We start from the raw sequence: 16,761 nt of genomic DNA on the forward strand, positions 1-16,761 counted from the left end.
AAATTTTAAAAAATAGGGCGGAGCCTATTGTTTGGTCTGCGAGAGCATGTAGTGGACAAGGAAGTGTAAGACCTGGTGGGCTTTAAATTGTTGTGATAGTATCACTTGTTTTTAATTTTTTATTATGATGTGCTTGAATGTGCCACTGTTGCAGAACAGCTGAGTTTAGATGATTGCATGACCTTCTGCAGCCATCAAGAAGTGCAGAAGGTTGTTAATCATCCACAGATTCAATCCAGGTGTGGCAGAAGGGAAACACTTAAAACATGTCAGGCAGGTAAAACACTGAACTAAACCTGCTAATCACCGATTCAGTCTGTTGATTCTTGGATTGGTAACTGGTGAAACTGAACTATTATTACTTGTGCGTGATCTTTATCAGCATATGGACATTTTTGAATGAATTTAATCTACTTATTTGGAAATATTTGTAGTTAATGGAAGATTGAACCAGTTATTTGATGGAAGCCTATTCGGTATAAATTATAAATAATTTTTCCAACTATAGTACAAATCCCCTTTTGCTCTATTTATCTGTCTCTGGTGTGTTAAATAAACCCTGATCCTCCCTGGGTTTTATCTTTAGGTTTTCTGATGAACAGCCCTTTATTTTAAATATTGATTCCCTCATTTTAACATGAGTGCAGCATCATAAATGCTACACTATGCTGCAGCTTGATAGGTAAATGTAATTGTATATGTAAATATTAATGAAAGATTAATATTAATTTAACAGTGAGTGTACATGGGGAACTATATGGTTTGTATTTGTTCTCAGACCTGTAACCAGTACACTGTTTAATATTTCAATGTCTTTCATAACTTTTCAAATGTTTATCATCTTTCTAACCGGCACCTTCCTCACTTTTATTTTTGTGTTTTTCAGCCGCTGCTCTGCAGTTTGACCCAAAGATGACTCTTGAGGACTGCAGCGAAACTGTCAAGGAAGTGGCTTCATTAAGCGCCAGAACGAGAGGAAGACATCGCAAGGAATCAAAGTGACGCCAACCAGAGTCAAACTGGGGTTACCGCAACTTGTACTGTTTCCATAGTTCATACAGTACAAAGCTTGACCTCATGGATGCTGTTCTTCCATGGACTGTTGTTCTGACAGTCAAAAAGGAGTCAAATATGTTTAAAGATCTGTCCCTCTTTTCTTAACCCTTGTGCATGCGAGGACTGATGCAAACGTAGAGGACTGTGGAAAATGATACAAGTTTTACTTGCGTGGAATCGATTGGATCCCATTTTGGACACAAGGGTTAAATAAAATGTTGTATCAAACCCATGTTGTCATTTGTAACCTTTTGTACACACAGTTTACCAATCATCTGCCAATAAAATAGTGTTTAACATCAGTGAAGAAACTTTTAGTGGTATGTGGTCCAGGATGTGGTCCTTGAGGGCTGGCATCCTGCATGTTTTAGTTCTCTCCCTGGCGGTAGTAACAACCTTTTCAGCATGTCAACCCAGACAGCACAGAATTATTGAAACAACATTGAATCAATGTCAGCCAGAAACATTGAATCAACGTTGAACGCTGACATCGAAACAACATTGAAAGTGGTCGGTGACTTGTATGTTGAATCAACTTTAGTTTGTGGGTTCACTCTTTGAGGCTGCGGGCCCACCACGATTGGTTCCCTGCCCACATTTAGGTACCTCAAAAGGTATGCACTCTCACTTGAGATCAGGGACCACCTCGAGCAACAGGGACTATCTTTTATGGTTGGTGTATGGTGTATACGGTGTGCTCCAGGGCGTCACTTCTTCGTTTGTATGTGCTGAGTGTGCTGCGTAGAATATGACTAGCATATTCCAGTGGGTGCAGTTGCTTCATCTGAGCTGGGCCTAGATGGAGCTTGTGGTGCTCTGTTATGTTGGTACCGACATATCAATGTTGATTCAACTATCATTTGTATGTCAATTTAAATGCATATTTCTGTTGATTTTACATTGAATCAGTTAGGAATCAAGGTTTATTCAACCATCATTTGTATGTCAGTTTTCATGCATATTTCTGTTGATTTTACATTGAATCAGTTAGGAATCAACATTGATTCAACTTTCATCTGAAAGTGGATCTAGATGCAGATTTGGGTTGATTTCATATTGAATGAAAGCTAATTATTTATGTAAATTTTTAGGTCTGATAGGTCTACAAAACATACCACTAAAAGTTTCTTCACTGATGTTAAACACTATATTATTGGCAGATCATGGGTAAACTGTGTACAAAAGTTTAAAAATGACATATGTTTGTTTGATATAACAAACATATGTTGATATGTTTGTTATATCAAACATATCAACATATGTTTGATATAACATTTTATTTAAGAAAAGAGGGACAGATCTTTAAACATATTTGACTCCTTTTTGACTGTCAGAATAACAGTCTATTGTCCACAGAAGAACATAGTCCATGAGGTTAAGCTTTGTACTGTATGAACTAGGGAAACAGTACAAGTTGTGGTAACCCCAGTTTCACTCTGGTTGGCGTTACTTTGATTCCTTGCGATGTCTTCCTCTCGTTCTGGCATGTAATGAAGCCACTTCTTGACAGTTTTACTGCAGTCCTCAAGAGTCAGCTTTCAGTCAAACTGCAGAGCAACGGCTGAAAAACACAAAAATAAGTGAGGAAGGTGCCAGTTAGAAAGATAAACATTTGAAAAGTTCTGAAAGACATTGAAAGATTAAACAGTGTAGTGGTTACAGGTCTGAGAACAAATACAAACCATATAGTTTCCCATGTACACTCCCTGTTATATTAATATTAATCTTAATGTTTACATATACGTGGCAGACTGGGGTGGTGGTCCCCCTGTTTAAAAAGGGGGACCGGAGGGTGTGCTCCAATTACAGGGGGATCACACTCTTAAGCCTCCCTGGTAAGGTCTATTCAGGGGTCCTGGAGAGGAGGTTCCGTCGGATAGTCGAACCTCGGATTCAGGAAGAGAAGTGTGGTTTTCGTCCTGGTCGTGGAACACTGGACCAGCTCTACACCCTCAGCAGGGTCCTGGAGGGTGCATGGGAGTTCGCCCAACCAGTCTACATGTGTTTTGTGGACTTGGAGAAGGCGTTCGACCGTGTCCCTCGGGGGGCCCTGTGGGGGGTACTCCGGGAGTATGGGGTACCGGGCCCTTTGATGAGGGCTGTCAGGTCCCTGTATGACCGGTGTCAGAGTCTGGTCCGCATTGCCGGCAGTAAGTCGGGCTCGTTTCCGGTGAGAGTTGGACTCCGCCAAGGCTGCCCTTTGTCACCGATTCTGTTCATTACTTTTAGGGACAGAATATCTAGGCGCAGCCGAGGTGTTGAGGGGATCCGTTTTGGTGGCCTTAGGATCGCATCTCTGCTTTCAATCCTGATGAAGCCAACAGGATGTGGTCCTGTTGGCTTCATCGGAACGTGATCTGCAGCTCTCACTGGAGCGGTTCGCAGCCGAGTGTGAAGCGGCCGGGATGAGGCTCAGTGCCTCCAAATCCGAGGCCATGGTCTTGAGCCGGAAAAGGGTAGAGTGCCTTCTCCGGGTCAGGGGGGTCATCCTGCCTCAAGTGGAGGAGTTTAAGTATCTGGGGATCTTGTTCACGAATGAGGGAAGAAGGGAGCGGGAGATCGACAGGCGGATTGGGGCAGCGTCTACTGTGAAGCGGGCGCTGTACCGATCCGTCGTGGTGAAGAGAGAGCTGAGCCAAAAAGCGAAGCTCTCGATTTACCGGTCGATCTACGGACGAGCTGGAAGAAGTGGCTGGGGAGAGGGAAGTCTGGGCCTCCCTTCTGAAGCTGCTGCCCCCGCGACCCGACCCCAGATAAGCGGAAGAAAATGGATGGATGGATGGATGGTTTACATATACAACTACATTTACCTATGAAGCTGCAGTCTAGTGTAGGATTTATGATGCTGCACTCATGTTAAAAGGAGGGAATCAATATTTAAAATAAAGGCTGTTTATCAGAAAACTTAAAGATAAAACTCAGGGAGGATCAGGGTTTAACACACCAGAGACAGATGAACAGAGCAAGAGGTGATTTATACTGCAGTTGGAAAAATTATTTATAATTTATACAGAATAAACTTCCATCAAATAGCTGGTTTAATCTTGAATCAACTACAAATATTTCCAAATAAGTTTATTAAATTCATTACAAAATGTCCACGTGCTGATAAAGATCCCACACCAGTAATAATAGACCAGTTCAATTTAACCAGTTACCAATCCAAGAGTCAACAGACTGAATCAGTCATTAGCAGGTTTAGTTCAGTGTTTCACCTGCTTTACATGTTTTAAGTGTTTCCTTTCTGCCTCACCTGAATGGAATCTGTGGATGATTAACAACCTTTTGCACTTCTTGATGGCTGCAGATGTTCATGCAATTTTCTAACTCAGCTGTTCTGGAACAGAGGCACATCTAAGCACGTCCCTAAGCACATAATAAAAAATGAAAAACAAGTGATTACTATCACAACAATTTAAAGCCCACCTGGAGCAGCCAGCCTTACACTTCTTTGTCCACCACATGCTCTCCCAGATCAAACAATAGGCCCCGCCCTATTTTAAAAACTCAAATCTCACAAAATCTAGCAGGATTTCATACTTAGGCCTGGAGCGGTGGGTAGGATGAAAATAATACAAAATGAGACATGACCTCAATTATTAAAAATATCTGTTTTGCCCCAAAATAACCAGGATTACTATGGGCACAAAACAATGTCCTTATTTTTCAATACCCACATTTAAGATCAAAGTAATATTGAAAAACTTACCATAAAACTGCTCAGAGGAGAATTCAATTCAGAAGCCGGTTGCAAACAAGTCAGCAGCAAAATGGCCATTTGGTTGGGACAAACCACTAGTGTAAAAAGGGGGAGTCGGACTGTACAACTACTAATAGGGACTTGTAGATGTTTTTGTGTCAACACATTATGCACAGTCAGTAATAATATTTACAGACAAGTAGACAAGTAAGAAAATGTACATAAAGGAATCACAACCCAATGTTCTCATCATGTAGTGCGTAATTTGAAACATGATTAACCCCCACTTAGTAATAAAATGTTCTGACCCAGAGCTCAAGGATGGGGGCAGGGAAGAGAGGGGGTAAAGAGGGGAAGCCTGGGAGGAGCAAGTGGGTGTGGGGAGCCTTGGGAGCGAGTAGGGGGAGATGAAAAGGTGATGAGGGGTCCTCTTAGGCCTTCTAATGAGCCTTGGGGGTGGGCAATCCTAGTCCTCGAGGGCCGGTGTCCTGCAACTCTTAGATGTCTCCCTGGTAGAACACACCTGGATCCAATAGCTGAATCACCTCCTCAGTGCAGTCAGGTTCTCCAGAGTCCTGCTAACGACCTTATTATTTGACTTCCGGCCTTGGCAAACCCTGCTGCATGTCTTCCACCTTTCTCATTACCCCCTTTCTTGTCAATGAACTATCAAATAAAGGCCACTAGAGCCAAAAAAATCTTTAACAAAACTAAATGTGAAAATTTAAAACCCTCACCTAAAATTAAAATTGTTTCACCCGGAGCCCAAGGAGGAAGGGAAGAGAGTGGAAAGGGGGAGGAGACTGAGGGGTAGATGGGCCCAGGAGAGGGGTGTGTGTAGAGGGGCGTGAAAAACAGCTTACATTGATTGGACATTTAGATCACGAGTTCTTCCCCAAACTTTGTCCTCGAGACAAACTGACCTGCAAGTTTTCATGTCAGCAAAACCCTGTTAATCAGACATCAATTAAAATCATGTGTGCCGAATTAGGAAAATGCCTAAAACTTGCCGGGCTTGGAGGACCAGTGCTGAAACACACTGGATTCACTTTGACTTTACTTGAAATAATTAAGTTCGATGCCACATTTGTTTCCCTTGTCTAACACAATGACTCAAGCTTACCAGGGACAGATTCACTGGTAAGCCACCGTGGCTCTGTGGGTAGAGCAGTTGTCTTGTGAACGGAAGGTTGTTGGTTCAATGCCAGCTCCCACCTGCCCCATGTCAATGTGCCCCTGGGCACCCAACAGATTTGTTCATTAAGTAAATGTGTGAATGTGACTCTAGTGTAAAGTGCTTTTAGTGGTCAAAATGACTGGAAAAGTGCTATGTACGTTTATTTTCCATTTTTGAAGTAAACTAAATGATTTGAGTAAGACTGACTTAAATCTGTTATCTTAAACATACTTAATAAATTTGTTAAAAATAAATTAACAAATTGAGTTGGATGATTATAATATATTGAATTGGTTAAACTTAATAAATTAAGTTGGATAAATTTAATAAATTCAGTTGGATAAACTTAATTGAATTGCTTGTTACCACAGAAGCAATTAAATTAAGTTGGTTCAACTATTTTCTTTTAGAGTGGGTTTTATAGGTGATCCACAATCATTTGTCGACTTCAACCAAAAATCAACCATTAATCAGATCACGGCATTTCAGTCATCAGATTTCAACCACAAAGCAACATTGATTCAATGACACAATTTCACCGGTTTGATTGGATGGTTGTTTGATGGTTGATCCACTGTCATTTGTCGACTTCAACCAAAAATCAACGATTTTAACTATTTTTCAACGTTCATTTAACATTGTGTGCTATCTGGGAATGTTCCTCTTAGGCCTTCTAATGAGCCATTATTTGATCCAGGTGCCTTAAACCAGGGAGAGTATTAAAACATGCAGGATGCCGGCCCTCGAGGACCGACTTTGGGCAACCCTGATGTAGACCTATCAGACCTAAAAATTTACATAAATACCTATTTCATTCAATGTAAAATCAACACCAATATGCATGCAGATTCACAGTCAAATGAGTGTTGAATCAACATTCCGTCAATGTAAAGTCAACAGAAATATGCATGCAGAACCACGTTCAGATGAAGGTTGAATCAACGTTGATTCCTAACTGATTCAATGTAATAACACAAATGTGCATGTAAATTGACATACAGTTGATGGTTGAATCAACATTGATATATCAGTTATGGTTGAAACCCTAATGTTGATTCAACATACAAGTCACTGACCACTTTCAATGTTGATTCAATGTCTCTGCCTGACATTGATTCAATGTCATTTCAATCATTCTGTGCTATCTGGGAAGTATAACGGATCACACCCTTATAGTACACGAAGGGTTTTCCCTCGCTATTCCCCATTTCTGTTTGGATTCTATTGAAGAAGATGTGAAGTTTTTTTTTTGTTTAATAAGTGTAATTTAAGGATAATAAGTGATAGTTCAATTACACATTGTAAAATAATGTGTTTTGGAGCAGTTACTTTATTAAAAGGTGATGGAACTGTTTTAGCTTATATTTAGCTGTTCTCATGCTACATGAAACATTGCTAAAGAAGTTGCTACATCCATGTGCTGAAAATAGTGTTGTTCATGGTTAAACAGGCGTTGTGGAAGACTTTGATGAGAAAAGAACTGTTTTTGATTACTATTTTTTGCTATTTGAATGCAGGAGCATTAAAATGCCTTGCAATCAGCTCTCTTTTGGCTGTTATTTCCCACAAGACACAACGCAGAATGAACTACGTTACACATGCACAGAAAGCCCTTTGAGTACATTTAGTTCAAATCATGTTTTCAGTCCAAAAACTGCCACATATCACAGGTTACGGTTATAATTCTACATGGCAAATATTAATTCACATTGTAATGTGTGCATTTGCAAAGATGTTTTCAAAGTGTTCAGACTAATATTGCACATTACAACGCAAAATTTTCACTGCAGTAACGTGAAACTGCATTTGCTTCTTTTAAGATTTCTTCTGCTTTTTTTTCTCTGTCGAATACTAAAAGAGAAGTCGAGAGAAGTTTTTATACTATTTAGGGAAAGTAGCTGTCCACAGCATGTGGAATAACAGGCAATGGGTTTTTTACATCTCTGACGAACTCCACAAATCTATGAGTTATGCCACAGCAGAGGGATTTTAAGAATGAATACCACAGAATATTTGCCTAGACATCTTGGGGATCATCAAGATTGACCACAATGTTCTTTTGCTCGTCTCCTAGGGACGCCATTTTTGCCAAGTTTTTCTGATTGTTGAATCATAAACAATTAAATTAAATGAGATGTAAGGCCTGCAGTGCTTTAAATGTTCCATCATGACTTAAAGAATAAACCGTAAATGCAATCTTGGAGTTTTTTTGGGTTTGATTTTGCTTTTTCATCTTAATTATCATTATGTTGTAGTTCACTTTAGGTTAACCCTTCATGGTCATTTTAGTTTTATTATTTGAGTTTACATATTGTGGTTAGAATTGTCTTGGTTATTGCCTTCCTTATTTTCAGTTCTTCATTGTGTTTCTAGTTAGGTTTATTCTTTAGTTACCGTAGGTTCTGTTATTATTCTATGTCTGAGTCCATGTCGAGCTTTCTTTAGTGATTATAGTTAGAATATTTTTATTTAATCCAGGTGCGTTATTGAAATATTCCTTATTTCAGTCTAGGTATACCTTTCTTTAGTAGTTCCAGTAAAGTTATCAAGTCCTTCTGGCTTCCCCCTGTAGTGTTTCTAGCTTTTCCTATCTGGTTACTTTAGGTTGAGTTAGTCTTTTTGTCTGAATCTGTGTCCATCTTTCTTTAGTGATTCTATTAGGTAGTGATGGGTCCAGCAACACCGCTGCATCGGCGCATGTGTCAAGCCCATAGACCAAAACCCGTGTCGGTGCGCGTATTGGTTTCAGCAAGTCACGTGACCGATACAGGAACTGTTTCGAAATGACAATAACGCGCCAAACTGTGTTTATAAGGAAATGAATCTGTCAATCTGCATTTGAAAAACAAATTATTGATCTTTTACGGTACAGCGTCAACTATGGAGGAGCCTCAAACGAAAGGTTTCCGCAGTGTGGGACCATTTTGATCTTATATTTGAAAATAAATTTGTTTTCATTTTTGTTGTTTCATCCGGTTCTTGTCAGTTTCTACTTAATCTATCTGAATCCAAATTCAGGTGAAATTGACTCCTAGTTTACTTTCATATCATGTTCTGCAGGTTAAGTGTCGCATATGTTTGACTAAACTGTCTTATTTAAATAAGTCCACGTTTTCAATGTTGAGGCATTATTAGGCCAGGCATGAGAATGAAGTCCCAGATACACCTAGATAAACTCAGATATACAGCCATTCTACAAATTACTCAGTTGTTTTTTAAAAATTATTTCATATACAATGAACCCTCAATGAACCTTTCACGGCATCGCTGCTTTGCAGATTTTTTTGTGCAGTGTTTTTTCAAAGTGTTCTGCGTCCTGATTGACCGTATGATTGGTAAAAACAGTCTCCGCGCTTCTTCTCTACCTGAGTGCCAATAAAGTTACGGTATTTAATACAGATTGGTCATTCAGGAGATGGAAACTGAAACTTTTAATGCTAGCTGAAAAAAAAAACTGTGGCCAGAGGCAGTGCAAAACCTGACCGGAGGCTCGCTTGACGAGATCCATCGCTCTGCCGTAGATACAGCTGTGAATCTCGCAAAGCAGCTTGGAGGAGACGCTTCAATGCCATGACTCCAGATCACATTAAGGTCCGATTGATGCACACGCACATCCGCTGATCTGAAAACAGGTTTTGTTATTTGGTTTCAATGTAGAATATTTAATTATGCTGTGTAATAACTGTAAAAAATAAATACTTCACGGATTACTCCTATCACAGGTTATTTTCAGAACTCAACCCCTAAGAAAAACAAAGGTTCGCTGTAAAAGTGTTTACTTCAATTTTTTCCACGGCAGAAGTTTTGTCAAAAAAAGGCTAATTTTCAAAATGTTGTAAAAACTTTTTTTTTAAATAAAAATCTGTGGGGGAAAAAAACAGTCCACACAGCAAATCCAGGAGGCCCAGATTAACACTGTCAGATTTGATTTCAACACTTTTAAAGTGTCTATATGGGTCCACACCAGAAAGTGTTAATTTAACTCTTTTTGGAGAGTTAGTACCTCAACTCTTATAAAGTGTCAAATACCAAATCTGCTGGAGTTAATTATTTAACACTTACTAACACTAATTCAGTGTTAGATCTTAATATTAACTCTCACAGAGTACTTCTTTAATTTCTTAAGAGTTATTTGTAATTAATATTAAATAGGTAGTTGATTGTCTTGAACTTTTAAAAATTCTTAGGAAAATAAACATTTAATAAAGAGGCACTGATTTTCTTTAATGCATTTATTTCAAAGCACTATAATTACAAAACATATTACAAAGTGGAATAATGTGCATGTTTCACATGTCACTTTCATTCACATATTGCTTATATATATCAGCTGTGCAATACAAAATGCAGTATGCTTAATACATTTTTCTACAATACCATATGCATGAAATTGTTCAAAGTACAAGGTGTAAAAAGTAAAGCCTGTATCAATGCATGCAGTTCATGTAATATGATAGAGTACATTTTCTTTTAACAGGTAGATTGCCAGATATGTACATTACATAACAGACCAACCTGATAATCAGATTCATCATTTCTTATCCAGTTTATGTTTCTGTTGATAAGAATCAGTTCCTCTCTGCACTCCACCAGAGAGATGTCCACTCACTAACAGATTGTCTTCAGGTTGTTGGGCTGTTCGTGAAGTTTGGCCGGAGACACCAATATGCTCCTCTACGGCATCGGATAGTCTTCAGTCTCTGAGTAGGACAGCCAGTGTAGGTCTCTGGATCATAACAAACAAAAAAACATAACAATGAGGAATGGAACGAAGGAATACATTTTTACTACAACTCTAACAACAAGCCTGAATTACAGAAATGTAGGGTTTCAGAGATATTAACACTTACATAACCATTTTTGGAGCTTGAATCTTCGAAGAATCCATGGAGGGATCGGAAAGGAGAGGTTAGGCTGACGACTGGAGATTCATCCTCAACCAAACTGGTACTAATGTACAAAAAGACAATAAAAGGATTAAAACATGCTGCAAAACGTATATAAGAAGACACAACAGTGGGAATAATTCTCTCAATGTGGAAAAGCCTTTTACATTTTTTCAAAGGAAAAGAAATTATCAGAAAGGTTGATAAATCTGACCAATATGCATGTAAACGTTCAATATCATGAAAAAACATACTCCAGATTCTTACGGATCTGTTCAAGTTAGCCAATAATTTGACTGAATGTTCACTGGCTTGATTTTTTCCAACACTTATACTCCGCTAACATTCGGTATGCTAAGCTAAATATGCTAACACCAACCCGTGTGGTGAACAGGTTGAGCTCAACTTAAAATAATAGTTATAAACCATCTCAGAAAAAAAATTACTTACCAAGCGTGGTAAACACCTCAAACAGATGGAAAGTAAATAGTCCTGAAATGACTTTGCTTCTGTCGCTTCGCTTCAGTGGGAATCTGTGATTCTGGGGCGGAGTCAGTGAATTAACTCCTTCAATGTTAGAGCCGCTGGTGGAGTTCAGAGTTAAAAAGTAGAGTTATTGATTCTATTTTAACACCTCTAGATTTGATATGGAAACACTTTGTTTTAACACTGGATTTTAACTACTAATAATATACACCCCAGAGTTACATAAACAGAATGTGACTATTAAGAGTAAAATTAACTCTGCTTTTGCACAAAGTCTAATAACACCAAAACATTTAACACTTTTGAATTTGCTGTGCACAAGCATCCTCATTCCAAACACATTCACTTAAATTTTCACTTTATGGTACATGTTCACATTATTTATTGACTGTATGTCAAATATATTTTAAATTTAACTGAAGATATGACGTAATACAATATATAATATTCAATAAAATACAAAGACTTAAATCTTATTGTATAGACTAGGTCATCAAATCACTACATTGCCTGTAGGAATTTTTAATGCCCAGCAGGTGTCAGTATTCAGTGACACAGTATCGAGACAGAATCGACACAGTTTTGCTTTGGGTCGAAACCCTTCATGACGCCTCATTTACCCATCAGTACTATCAGGTTATTTCTTTGTTTAGGTCTTCTGCCTTTTCTAGCAGAAGACCTAAACAACTACAATGTTCCGTAGTTCTAATTGTTTGTTGTAAGATCAGCCTTGTTTCTGTTTAGGTTCGGTTATGGTTTCCGTCATGCCTTTCTCTCTTCTAGTTTATCGGGTTCTTTTTACTCTTAGTTGTGTCTTCTGTATTAGTAGTATTTTTAGTTCCCTGTTTCCTCCCTTTTGTATTCCCCAGCAGATCTTCTTAGCTTCCCTGTGCCACCTTCTCCCCTCTGCTAACTCCTGTGTCAACTTCTCACACCTGCAATCAGTCACCTCATCTAACTAGGCCCTTTGTTCAATTTACTACCTCCTAGTATTTAAGCTCCTCCATCTCAGTCACAACTCACCAATCTGTCTTGTTACCTTCCTTGTCTCTTCCCGTGTCTTTAGTTTGGCTTAATTTTTGTATTTTGTTTCCCTGGACTCATAATTTTGTAAGTTTGATTCTTTGTTTTTTTTTGTTGTTTTTTTTTTTTTTAATTAAATCTTTAAACGAAACTCCACCACATCACTCGCCTGCTGCTTTTGGATCCACACCTCAACCACATATGAGAAGTAGAGTGACCATTCCATGGAAGGTTTACAACTGTCACAGCAGAAGCCTTAGAACTGGCTTTGTGTAAGTTTTTAAAGACTAAAAGAAGTCTCTAAATTAGTTTCCCATCTGCTTAAGGTTTTTTTAAAGATGATTTTATGCTGTGTAACTTTTTCAGATCTTGTAGTCAAATCTTATCAGACAGGTTTTGCAAGAAATTACTAGCAGGTTCAATTGCAAAACATGTTTCAAGAAGATTACATCTCTAATTTAGTTCATTGCATTCACAATTTTTTTTCCTCAATCCTTTCAAAAAACTATAACAATAACTGCATAATCAGTCCCTAAAAAAAGACAAAAACCATTGTTCTGAATTGCAAAAAATTTCAGCATAAATTCGATTTTCTATAAACATTTAACTTTAGCAAGTAGAGATCAATAATAAATTAATTTGTCAGGAGGCTCTTACAGTTTATAGCAAGTTACATATTTGTTTCATTTTCACAAGAGTTGAAGTTGCTTTCATAAACAGGAGTTGTATTTAGTGACATGTGTTTCTCTAAACCAACAACATTTTTCATTCAGAGCTATAATCTCGTAATTTTATTAACATGAAATTAAAAGTAATGTTTCACAATTGACTGTTTAGACTGTGGACAATATTGAATTTGTACATACCTTATAGACATGAAGGAAGAGTATTGAGAGATAAAGGAGGATAACAATGAGGAATGGCACAAGGAAAACAACAGCGAGAGGCGTGAAGACCCACAAGAGGTATTGAAGAAAGCTCAGGTAGTCCTCCAGCTGCTCCAGGCCAGCCCACTCTTCCCACACATGAAACAAACACACCTGTAGAAAAAGATAAGAGCTAAAAAACTAAAAATGAAAGGCCGGTTTGCTGTTTCAGTTTAGACACAAAAGTTCTAAAAAGTTACATTGATATCTGCACGTATATGTTTTCAAAATAATAATCAGCAACCTCCTACTGCTGGCACACAGCATTTGCCAGGTCTGACTGATGCAGCTACCTTTAATACTGCTTCTGGATAGATTCATAAATCAACAAAAATACTACATCACAGCTCAAAAAATAGCCAACGGTAGACCAGTAGATGGGTTCAAGAACTCTCAAAGAGCTGTTACATGTCACAGTTGAGCCCAAAAATTACTCATTAAGATTTAAAATTCTTTTTGTTAAATATAGAAGTTGTTTTTCTCTGAAGATCAGACAGGCACCACTCAGAAGATAAACACTGTAAGCAGAGTTTTTATTCACATTTGGTTCAGAAAAGTCATGTCAGTCATATTTCTCTAACCTGCTCAGTCATCAATGGTAAAAGTCTTCAACAACTTTACAACAACAATATCCTATTTATAACAGCTGTTCAGTTTTTTCCTAAAGTTTTAACTTGAGTAAATGTTTAGGTGATGAGTAAGTCCTTGAAGTTGAAAGTCCTCGTTGCCATCACCCTAATTTTCAGCTCCCTCTACAGATTCTCTCCCAGTCTCTAATTGGTACTGAGGCGCCGCCACTCCAAAACATGACTATTACTTCCAGTCAGAAGAAACATGTTGGTAAAATGAAAGGATTTCTTCAAACCTAAATCAGCCAGGGCGTATGAATACTTTTGAACTAGACTATCTAGGGTCAAGCTGAAAAATTACTAAAGTTAATTCAGAATGGAATTTACCTTAATAAACCTGTAAATTTAAATAATAAAGTTTAGTGTTTAAGAGAGATTTTAATTATAGTTTATGTTTTTGATAAAACATCCAGAATTCATAGACTGCAGTCTAGATATATGCTAATCACAGTCAATAATGCAGGGTATGCAGGCCCTACACACACTATGCATTCCTGCATCACATCAGCACATTCGAGAACCTTGAAATATTGAGGCTGCATAATATTTTTGATTGGCCAAGTTCACTAATTGTGTACCTCTTCATGCCATTGTATTGGTGTTATCACAAGTGTTTGCCATGGCACAATGGTTAGCCCTGTTCTTCATTGAGACATTGGTTGCATTGATTCTCTCTGGGTACTCAGGCTTCCTTCTACAGTTCAGAGACAAGTATGCCAGGTTAATCCAGCACTCTACACTGCCCTTAGTGTGTGAGTGTGAGTGTGAGTGTGCGTACGTGCGTGTTAAAATATGCCCTTCTATAGCAAACATGGATATCTTACAGTTTGTTTGATTCTCATAAATTCTATAACTCTCAAAAATATTCAGTTAGAGATGTTTAGAAAAATCCCCAACCAGACAGTTTCCACTCATTTGCAAACTTATTACAGAGTACTGTGAGGCAGTATCTGCTCCTCCACATTTCTTGTTTTGTTTTGTTACACTTAAAAGTTTCAGTTGAGACACACATCCTTGCCTGCACCCAACTTGTGTTTGCAGGTCTGCAAGGGGGCTGGTACCTATCTCCAGCCCTGGACAGGTCCCCTTTCTACTCCACCACACAGGACAAATTATCATGCTCACACACACGCACGCACACGCACCCCCCACCCCCACACACACACTGGAGTACCTGGAATGAACCCATACACGCACTGGGAGAACAGCTACCCTCCATGCAGAAAGACCTCAGGCGGGGATTTGAACCCTGAACCTTTATGCTCTAAGGCAACAGTCCACCTGCAGCACTGTGCAAGCCCTCTCAGCCTAAAATATAACTTGAGTAAATCCAAAAGACAGTTTTTAAATCCATTTATTAAAAGGATGAAAACTATTAAACCAATCATGATTGTACCTGGAAATCAGTCTCATGTTAAATTCTGAATAAATTAATGATGAATGATATGAGGTCAGTTTTATTGGCCACACTGAATACCGACAGAGCAATGAAATCAAGAAATCGGTTACATGGAACTTGTATGACAACATAGCAAGTTAAAAAATCTGAAAAGGCTACAAAACAAGCTCCCTGGACACATGGAAAAAGATGAGTAGCCACTGGCCCCGAAGAATTGGCGGACATTGCCTGCCCAGGTTTTACATTGGCCATCAAGCCAACACTGAAATACCTCAAAAGAAAAACATCAAAGCAACATAGAGAGGGAAGTGTGATGAAATGGACCTGCTTTGCTACTTCAGAACCTAAAACACTTATTGTAATTGATGTATGAAGTATGAATTCTGCTTTCTAACAGAAACTGTTGAAAAGATAAAATCCAGCCATGATTTTTTTAACACTAAAATGACTTAATGCATCTGGAAATACAGAGGCTATTGAAATCAATCAATCAATCAAATTTTATTTGTATAGCATGTTTCAGCAGCAAGGCATTTCAAAGTGCTTTACATTAAAAAAAACAAAAAAAAACAGCATGTGACATTAAATAAACAGTAAGAAAGAGAGATTTTGAATTTTTTTTTAAAACTGTTACGTCCACCAGGCTCGTTTGATGGGGCAACATTAATGGAGACCACACAAGGATTTAATGTGTAAATGAAAGTAGAATTTATTAAGTTATATGAAAGAAATAACCTTGAAAAAAAGAAATGCCTGAAATAAGAAACCAAAATAGATTAGAGCAAAACCTATAAATAACCAGAAATGAGCAAATGCAAAACCTAACAAAACTCAACCAAAAGATACAAACCAAACCAAGTGGGGATCTGAGGAGAGGGAAGGGAAAAGCCTCCTCTCTGCTGTACGCCTAGCAGCTTTAAAGCTGCAGGACGCCAATCAGAGGAACACCCAACACCTGCAGGGCCTGACTGCAGAACCCTGCAAGGAAAAAGAGGGCAGGGCCCACTGATGCCGTAACAAAACACATTAAAACCCGCACCCCTTTTCAACCGGGGAGACGACATCCACACCCCTGTCCTTATCTGGGACTCAAACCAGATCTAGGACTTTAGTCAAAACGCCTTTTGACAAGGACTCCAACCTGTAGGACTTCAGTTAAACACCGTTTAACTGGGACTCTGACCCTCTGAGACTTTAGTCAAAAATGCCATTTGACAAGGACTCCAACCTCTAGGTTTTTAGTTGAAACACCGTCAACTGGAACTCTAAACCCTGTAGGACTTTAGTTAAACGTTGCTTAACTGGGACTCTAACCCTCGGGGACTTTACTCAAAAATGCTGTTTGACAAGGACTCCAAACTCTAGGACTTTAGTTAAATGCCGTTTAACTGGGTCTCTAACCCTCTGGGAATTTAGTCAAAAACGACGTTTGACAAGGACTCCAACCTCTAGGTTTTTAATTGAAAGGCCATCAACTGG

The 16,761-nt window shown here is 38.5% G+C and overlaps 1 protein-coding gene across 3 annotated transcripts in view; it reads right to left on the reverse strand.

The window, feature by feature from the left end:
- The window catches only part of tmem68 (transmembrane protein 68), a 51,780-nt gene that overhangs the window by 15,274 nt on the left and 19,745 nt on the right, over positions 1-16,761 (reverse strand). For 2 of the 3 annotated variants that reach the window (XM_008433518.3, XM_081597885.1), the window contains one exon: positions 13,195-13,368. In XM_008433518.3, the coding sequence (XP_008431740.1) occupies positions 13,195-13,368 (174 nt within the window). Of the gene's footprint in view, positions 1-9,416; positions 9,556-13,194; positions 13,369-16,761 lie in introns of those variants that run through there. The other variant, XM_008433520.3, reaches the window with a different exon arrangement.

This window comes from Poecilia reticulata, chromosome 17, assembly GCF_904066995.2.
Source record: "Poecilia reticulata chromosome 17, P_reticulata-male-v2, whole genome shotgun sequence".
Lineage (NCBI taxonomy): Eukaryota > Metazoa > Chordata > Actinopteri > Cyprinodontiformes > Poeciliidae > Poecilia > Poecilia reticulata.